The 8,612-nt window shown below is 42.4% G+C and overlaps 1 protein-coding gene across 1 annotated transcript; it reads left to right on the top strand.

Moving 5' to 3' along the window:
* Window positions 1-213: 213 nt before the first annotated feature.
* On the top strand, window positions 214-8,384 carry LOC311145543 (cyclin-dependent kinase 1). The gene is made up of 8 exons (XM_084181812.1): window positions 214-301; window positions 772-814; window positions 5,047-5,203; window positions 5,586-5,709; window positions 5,902-6,072; window positions 6,193-6,356; window positions 7,066-7,207; window positions 7,638-8,384. The coding sequence occupies exons 2-8, from the start codon at window positions 778-780 to the stop codon at window positions 7,749-7,751; spliced, it is 909 nt and encodes a 302-aa protein (XP_084037938.1). The 5' UTR covers window positions 214-301; window positions 772-777; the 3' UTR covers window positions 7,752-8,384.
* Window positions 8,385-8,612: the final 228 nt, after the last annotated feature.

Genomic DNA, 8,612 nt, shown 5'->3' with positions numbered 1-8,612 from the left:
TGGGCAAAAAAAAACGCCACCTGCTAGAGACAGATTTAGGCCGAGTTTCCCCTCTCGCTTCAATTTTTCCCTCTGTTTAAACTTTAAAATCATCATATCCTGCTTTGAGTTGGCCTCCTCCCGATTGGCGCTTTTGAAAGACACCGAGCGACGTGATTGCTTGGTTTTGAAAGCTAGCTGCCCCGCGGCCAATTCGAATAGAATGCACCCAGCAGTAGTACTCTAGCTAGCTGACTGCAATAGAGCCACACTCATTTTCCATTCAACAACAGTCAAGTTACACAACGACATTGGAAGAACGGTATAAATGTTTTACCTTTTTAGCAACATGTATTAGGTTTGTTTAAAGTTTGATGGATGGTATTGTAGCAGTTGTCATCATGAAATTGACAATTTAACTAGCTAGCACGATAGCATTGTGGGAAACATTTGCTAGCTAACTAGCACATGCATAGCATGTGAAAACGAGGATATTATTACTAACAAGGCGTCACATCACGTCACAAAGTAATGTTATACTGTCTAGGTTTTGTTATCGAGTAATGATCCTAATGTAATGTTCAATGTTGGCTGGCTATCTAGATAGCCAACTAACTACCTACTAGTAATCATTAACGCAAACTTCATGCTTCTTTTCCTAACACTTGTTGATTACGCGAGGTTTCATAACTTACTGTAGTTACCTCCAACAAACTAAGTTGGATATTTTGACCTATCGTTGATTTTAAATGGCATGAATGGCTTTTGTAACCTAGCCTGTTTTTTTTTCAGGGAACAATGGAGGATTACTTGAAAATAGAGAAAATCGGAGAGGGTATGTTATTTCCTCAATTTTGATTTGTGTCCCCCCCCCCAAACTTGCTATCTAGTTTGAATAATATGTAGATCATTTTGAACTTGATATATCTAGCTTGCTAGATTTGTGTGCATGTCATTTGATTTTCTTCCTTGTGTTATGACAACCTGTTAATCAAATCAAATTATGTCACATACTTCGTAAACAGGTGTAAACTAACAGTGAAATGTTTATTTATTGGCCCTTCCAACAATGCAGATATAAAAATAATAGAACGATAATGGGTACGATAACTTGGCTATATACACGGGGTACCAGTACCAAGTCGATGTGCAGGGATACGAAGTAATTGAGGTAGATATGTACATATACAGTGCCTTCGGAAAGTATTCAGACCCCTTGACATTTTCCACATTTTGGTAGGTTACAGCCTCATTCTAAAATTTCTTTTTTTCCTCAGCAATCTACACACAATACCCCATAATGATAAAGCGAAAACAGTTTTTTTTTTTTATGTTTGCAAATTATTAAAAATGAAACAGAAATACCTTATTTTTCATAAGTATTCAGACCCTTTGCTATGAGACTAAGGTACATCCTGTTTCCATTGATCATCCTTGTGATGTTTCTACAACTTGATTGGAGTCCACCTGTGGTCAATTCAATTGATTGGACATGGTTTGGAAAGGCACACACCTGTTTATAAGGTCCAACAGTTGACAATGCATGTCAGAGCAAAAACCAAGCCATGAGGTCGAAGGAATTGTCCGTAGAGCTCCGAGACAGGATTCTTCAATCTACCACAATACCCCATAATGACAAAGCAAAAACCGGATTTTAGAAATGTTTGCTAATTTACTGAAATATAACATTTACATAAGTATTCAGACCCTTCACGAAGTACATTGTTGAAGCACCTTTGGCAGCGACAACAGTCTTCTTGGGTATGAGGCTACAAGCTTGGCACAGCTGTATTTGGGGTGTTAATCCCATTATTCTCTGCAGATCCTCTCAAGCTCTGTCAGGTTGGATGGGGAGCGTTGCTACACATCTATTTCCTCTGTAGCTCAGCTGGTAGAGCATGGCACTTGTAACGCCAGGGTAGTGGGTTCGATCCCCGGGACCACCCATACACAAAAATGTATGCACGCATGTCTGTAAGTCGCTTTGGATAAAAGCGTCTGCTAAATGGCATATTATTATTATTAAGTCTCTCCAGAGATGTTCGATCAGGTTCAAGTCCGGGCTCTGGCTGGGCCACTCAAGGACGTCCAGAGACTTGTCCCGAAGCCACTCCTGCGTTGTCTTGGCTGTGTGCTTAGGGTCGTTGTCCTGTTGGAAGGTGAACCTTCGCCCCAGTCTGAGTTCCTGAGCGCTCTAGAGCAGGTTTTCATCAAGGGTCTCTCTGTACTTTGCTCCTTTCATATTTGCCTCGATCCTGACTAGTCTCCCAGTCCCTGCCGCTGAAAAACATCCCCACAGCATGATGCTGCCACCACCATGCTTCACCATAGGGATGGTGCCAGGTTTCCTCCAGACGTGACGCTTGGTAATCAGGCCAAAGAGTTCAATCTTGGTTTCATCAGACCAGAGAATCTTGTTTCTCATGGTCTGAGAGTCTTTACGTGCCTTTTGGCAAACTCCAAGCGGTCTGTCATGTGCCTTTTACTGAGGAGTGGCTTCCGTCTGGCCACTCTACCATAAAAGCCTGATTGGTGGAGTGCTGCAGAGATGGTTGTCCTTCTGGAAGGTTCTCCCATCTCCACAGAGGAGCTCTGTCAGTGACCATCGGTTCTTGGTCACCTCCCTGTCCAAGGCCCTTCTCCCCCGGGCGGCCAAGTCTTGGTGGTTCCAACCTTCTTCCATTTAAAGAATGATGGAGGCCACTGTGTTCTTGGGGACAGTCAATGCTGCAGAAATGTTTTAGGTATCCTTCCCCAGATCTGTGCCTCGACACAATTCCTTCGACCTCATGGCTTGGTTTTTGCTCTGATATGCACTGTCAACTGTGGGACCTTTTATATAGACAGGTGTGTGTGCCCTTCCAAATCATGTCCAATCAATAGAATTTACCACAGATGGACTCCAATCAAGTTGTAGAAACATCTCAAGGATGATCAATGGAAACAGGATACACCTGAGCTCAATTTCGAGTCACATAGCAAAGTCACATAGCAAAGTCTGAATACTTATGTAAATAAGGTATTTCTGTTTTTTTATTTGTAATACATTTGCTAAAATGTCTAACCTGTTTTCGCTTTGTCATTATGGGATATTGTGTGTAGATATTATTAAAAAATATATATATTTTAGAATAAGGCTGTAACGTAACAAAATGTGGAAAAAGTCAAGGGGTCTGAATACTTTCTGAAGGCACTGTAGGTAGGGGTAAAGTGACCCAGGCAACAGCATAGATAACAGTAGCGTACAGTGGGGGGAAAAAAGTATTTAGTCAGCCACCAATTGTGCAAGTTCTCCCACTTAAAAAGAGGAGAGAGGCCTGTAATTTTCATCATAGGTACACGTCAACTATGACAGACAAAATGAGAAAAAAAATTCCAGAAAATCACATTGTAGGATTTTTTATGAATTTATTTGCAAATTATGGTGGAAAATAAGTATTTGGTCAATAACAAAAGTTTCTCAATACTTTGTTATATACCCTTTGTTGGCAATGACACAGGTCAAACGTTTTCTGTAAGTCTTCACAAGGTTTTCACACACTGTTGCTGGTATTTTGGCCCATTCCTCCATACAGATCTCCCCTAGAGCAGTGATGTTTTGGGGCTGTCGCTGGGCAACACGGACTTTCAACTCCCTCCAAAGATTTTCTATGGGGTTGAGTTCTGGAGACTGGCTAGGCCACTCCAGGACCTTGAAATGCTTCTTACGAAGCCACTCCTTTGTTGCCCGGGCCGTGTGTTTGGGATCATTGTCATGCTGAAAGACCCAGCCACGTTTCATCTTCAATGCCCTTGCTGATGGAAGGAGGTTTTCACTCAAAATCTCACGATACATGGCCCCATTCATTCTTTCCTTTACACGGATCAGTCGTCCTGGTCCCTTTGCAGAAAAACAGCCCCAAAGCATGATGTTTCCACCCCCATGCTTCACAGTAGGTAGGGTGTTCTTTGGATGCAACTCAGCATTCTTTGTCCTCCAAACACGACAAGTTGAGTTTTTACCAAAAAGTTCTATTTTGGTTTCATCTGACCATATGACATTCTCCCAATCCTCTTCTGGATCATCCAAATGCACTCTAGCAAACTTCAGACGGGCCTGGACATGTACCGGCTTAAGCAGGGGGACACGTCTGGCACTGCAGGATTTGAGTCCCTGGCGGCGTAGTGTGTTACTGATGGTAAGCTTTGTTACTTTGGTCCCAGCTCTCTGCAGGTCATTCACTAGGTCCCCCCGTGTGGTTCTGGGATTTTTGCTCACCGTTCTTGTGATCATTTTGACCCCACGGGGTGAGATCTTGCGTGGAGCCCCAGATCGAGGGAGATTATCAGTGGTCTTGTATGTCTTCCATTTCCTAATAATTGCTCCCACAGTTGATTTCTTCAAACCAAGCTGCTTACCTATTGCAGATTCAGTCTTCCCAGCCTGGTGCAGGTCTACTATTTTGTTTCTGGTGTCCTTTGACAGCTCTTTGGTCTTGGCCGTAGTGGAGTTTGGAGTGTGACTGTTTGAGGTTGTGGACAGGTGTCTTTTATACTGATAACAAGTTCAAACAGGTGCCATTAATACAGGTAACGAGTGGAGGACAGAGGAGCCTCTTAAAGAAGAAGTTACAGGTCTGTGAGAGCCAGAAATCTTGCTTGTTTGTAGGTGACCAAATACTTATTTTCCACCATAATTTGCAAATAAATTCATTAAAAATCCTACAATGTGATTTTCAGGATTTTTTTCTTCTCAATTTGTCTGTCATAGTTGAAGTGTACCTATAATGAAAATTACAGGCCTCTCTCATCTTTTTAAGTGGGAGAACTTGCACAATTGGTGGCTGACTAAATACTTTTTTTCCCCACTGTATGTGATGAGTCAAGAGTCAGTACAAAGGGGGGTCAATGCAGATAGTCCGGGTAGATATTTGGTTAACTATTTAGCAGTCTAATTCCTTGCGGGTAAACGCTGTTCAGGGTCCTGTTGGTTCCAGACTTTGTGCATCAGTACCGCTTGCCACTATACGTTATTGATCAAGTTAGCTACACAACATAGTAAAGCATGATTGTTCCTGTGATTTCCAGGTACCTATGGGGTTGTGTACAAAGGAAGACACAAGTCGACAGGCCAGGTGGTGGCCATGAAGAAGATCCGACTGGAGAGTGAGGAGGAGGGAGTGCCAAGCACGGCTGTTAGAGAGATCTCTCTGCTCAAAGAGCTAGCGCACCCTAATGTTGTACGGTATGTACAGTGTGTTTGTGTCTGTTGGGTTCCTAAAGTGTTTACAGTAGCCAGGCAGCAAGAAAGTAGACGTGATTTGTCTTATCAGTTCAAAGCTCAGACACACCATTATTCCAAATAGGCCCTGAGCAAGTCTTGCACTTGCCATATAATATTAGCTTTCTAGGCCCCATGTAGCTCAGTTGGTAGAGCATGGCGCTTGCAAAGCCAGGGTTGTGGGTTCGTTTCCCACAGGGGGCCAGTATGAAAAAAAAACAAGAAATGTATGCACTCACTAACTAAGTCGCTCTGGATAAGAGTGTCTGCTAAATGACTAAAATGTAAATGTAGTGTCTACATAAACAAATAGCATATGTTTCCCATGTGTTTTGTCTCCAAACAGGCTTCTAGATGTGCTGATGCAGGAGTCCAGACTGTACCTCATCTTTGAGTTCCTTTCCATGGACCTGAAGAAATACCTAGACTCTATCCCCTCGGGCCAGTACATGGACCCCATGCTTGTGAAGGTATGGACCCCACTGAGGGCGGGGCAGTCATGATGCACATCACTTTGTTTTTGTCAGTTTTTTTTCTTCTTCTTCACTTTCTGCTCTTAGTATACCAACCTAGTGTTTTAGTTCAAGTTGTATCGGACTGTAAACAAAGTGTTTCTCGCCAGTAGGTGCATTTTAACCCTCTGCTACTATCACCCCATCCAGAGCTATCTGTACCAGATCTTGGAGGGCATCCTGTTCTGCCACTGTAGAAGGGTCCTCCACAGAGACCTGAAGCCCCAGAACCTGCTGATTGACAACAAGGGAGTGATCAAGTTGGCAGACTTTGGGTTGGCCAGGGCCTTCGGGGTGCCAGTCCGGGTATATACCCACGAGGTAAGCCAGAACACCACATAGTTCATTTCCAAAGAGCATTAGCAGATACACATGTAAAGTTATGCTATCACGTATACACGTAAATGTTAATGGCATCATTAACTGTGTCTTTGTGTCCAGGTTGTGACACTGTGGTACAGGGCTCCTGAGGTTCTGCTGGGGGCTGCACGGTACTCCACCCCTGTGGATGTCTGGAGTATCGGGACAATCTTTGCAGAGTTGGCCACAAAGAAACCACTTTTCCATGGAGACTCAGAGATTGACCAGCTCTTCAGGATCTTCAGGTATGCACTGAGTGTACAAAACATTTGGAGTACCCCCTTTTGCCCTCAAAACAGCCTCAATTCGTTGGGGGCATGGACTACAAGGTGTCGAAAGCATTCCACAGGGATGCTGGCCCATGTTGAAAAACCCAGCAGTGTTGCAATTCTTAACACACTCAAACCGGTGTGCCTGGCACCTACTACCATACCCCGTAAAAGGTACTTAAATCTTTTGTCTTGCACATTCACCCTCTGAATGGCACGAATACACAATCCATGTCTCAAGGCTTGAAAATCCTTCTTTATTTCTGTCTCCTCCCCTTCATCTACACTGGTAGAAGTTTAATTAACAGGTGACATCAATAAGGGATCATAGCTTTCACCTGGTCAGTCTGTCATGGAAAGAGCAATGTTCTTAATGTTTTGTACATTCAGCGTATTTACATATGAATATACACATCTGTAATATAACCAACCCTACTGCTACCAATATCTAGGTTGGTTAATCAATACATTTGAATGTTTTTGTTGTAGACAATTTTGATGCTAGATTAGGACATTTGATAGAGCTGTCCTGGGCAATGAGCCATCCAAAATTATTTACCGGCAGACAAGTTGTGTGATAAACAGTCAACACTGAGAGAATTGCTCCATGATGGGCATACTGTATGACATCTTTATGATCTCCTTGAATTAAGTATTTATCAAGCGTTGTTTCTTTCTTTTTCAGGACCCTTGGTACTCCCAACAATGACATCTGGCCAGAGGTGGAATCTCTGCCTGACTACAAGAACACGTTCCCCAAGTGGAAGTCAGGGAACCTGTCCTCCATGGTGAAGAACCTAGACAAGAATGGCATTGATCTGCTCGCTGTAAGACAATTTCACCTTATTTTTATTCAGATTGATTATGAAACATTGTTACTGTAGAAGCCCTGTGCACACTTGTCTTTTTCAAGGGGCTGGTTGTGTTTTGGATAGTATAAGTGATATTGAAGAGACCTATTGTTCTGTCAGCACAGCAGTAGTCTTTAGGATACATTTACATTTTAGTCATTTAGCAGACGCTCTTATCCAGAGCGACTTACAGGAGCAATTAGGGTTAAGTGCATTGCTCAAGGGCACATCGACAGATTTTTCACCTTGTTGGCTTGGGGATTAGAACCAGCGACCTTTCGGTTACTGGCACAACGCTCTTAACCACTAAGCTACCTGCCACCCCAAATGATACAAATGAAAATGACCATGTCCCACCTTCTGTAGAATGTGTCACTTCATAACTTTCTATCTTCCTCATTTATAGAAAACGCTGATCTATGACCCACCCAAGAGGATCTCTGCCAGACAGGCTATGAGCCATCCATACTTTGATGACCTGGACAAAACCACTCTACCTGCCAGCACGGTCAAGATGTAAATGCCACATGGCTCTACTCAAAGGACCTGAGAAAGAGTACAATTATGGAAGCGTATTGCTCCATAATCTGTACATGTTTTTTGTTGTATGTTTGTCCTTTCTTTGTTTGTCCTTTTTCTATCTAATATGATTCATTATTCTGTAAATAACGTTTATGTTAAAAAATATACATACATGGGAATTAAATCACAAAAGTTATTTTTATGTGCACTACGTCATCAGGCACAGCCATTTATCCGCAATAAACCAGTTTGATGGAAACATCTCGGGTGGGAATATTGTTCTATGCAGATTTTAGAATATTTGCATGAAAATCTGTCGCCAATTGGATGGAAACCTAGTTAGTGCCACATATTCCCAAACTGAAATTAAGTCGGTGTGCATCCTGCTTGGTGTTCTAAATGTGATAATTACTCCACTGATAAGGTGGTCAGTTATGGATGTCTTACCTAGCAGGACAGGGATGTTCCTGTCTCTGTTAAAAGGAAAAGGAAAAATTGGAGAGTGATTTGTGTGATAACCCCCCCCCCCACACCTCCAATAAAGTAGGAAATTACCTTTTATCTCAATATCAAATCATTTCTGGGTGACAATTAGGTACCTTACTGTAATATTTTTCCATAAAAATTGTCCAACAAAAAAGCTTTTGAGCAAAAAACAAATTCTCAAGTAAGAATTTTGAGTGTGGATGGGAGGGGAAGGGCACCAAAGCAGTGCATAACCACAGTGTGGATCAATACTCAGAGTGGAGGGGCCTAATGGGAGAGATATTTAACCTGTAAACTAGATCTTATTGGTAGAGGTTTGTAACTATCTTTGTTATTGATCTATTAACTTATATCGCCTGGTGATGTCACCAGG

This window comes from Coregonus lavaretus, assembly GCF_964263955.1.
Source record: "Coregonus lavaretus genome assembly, chromosome: 1".
Classification (NCBI taxonomy): Eukaryota; Metazoa; Chordata; class Actinopteri; order Salmoniformes; family Salmonidae; genus Coregonus; species Coregonus lavaretus.
This window is presented reverse-complemented; position numbering and strand designations above follow the sequence as displayed.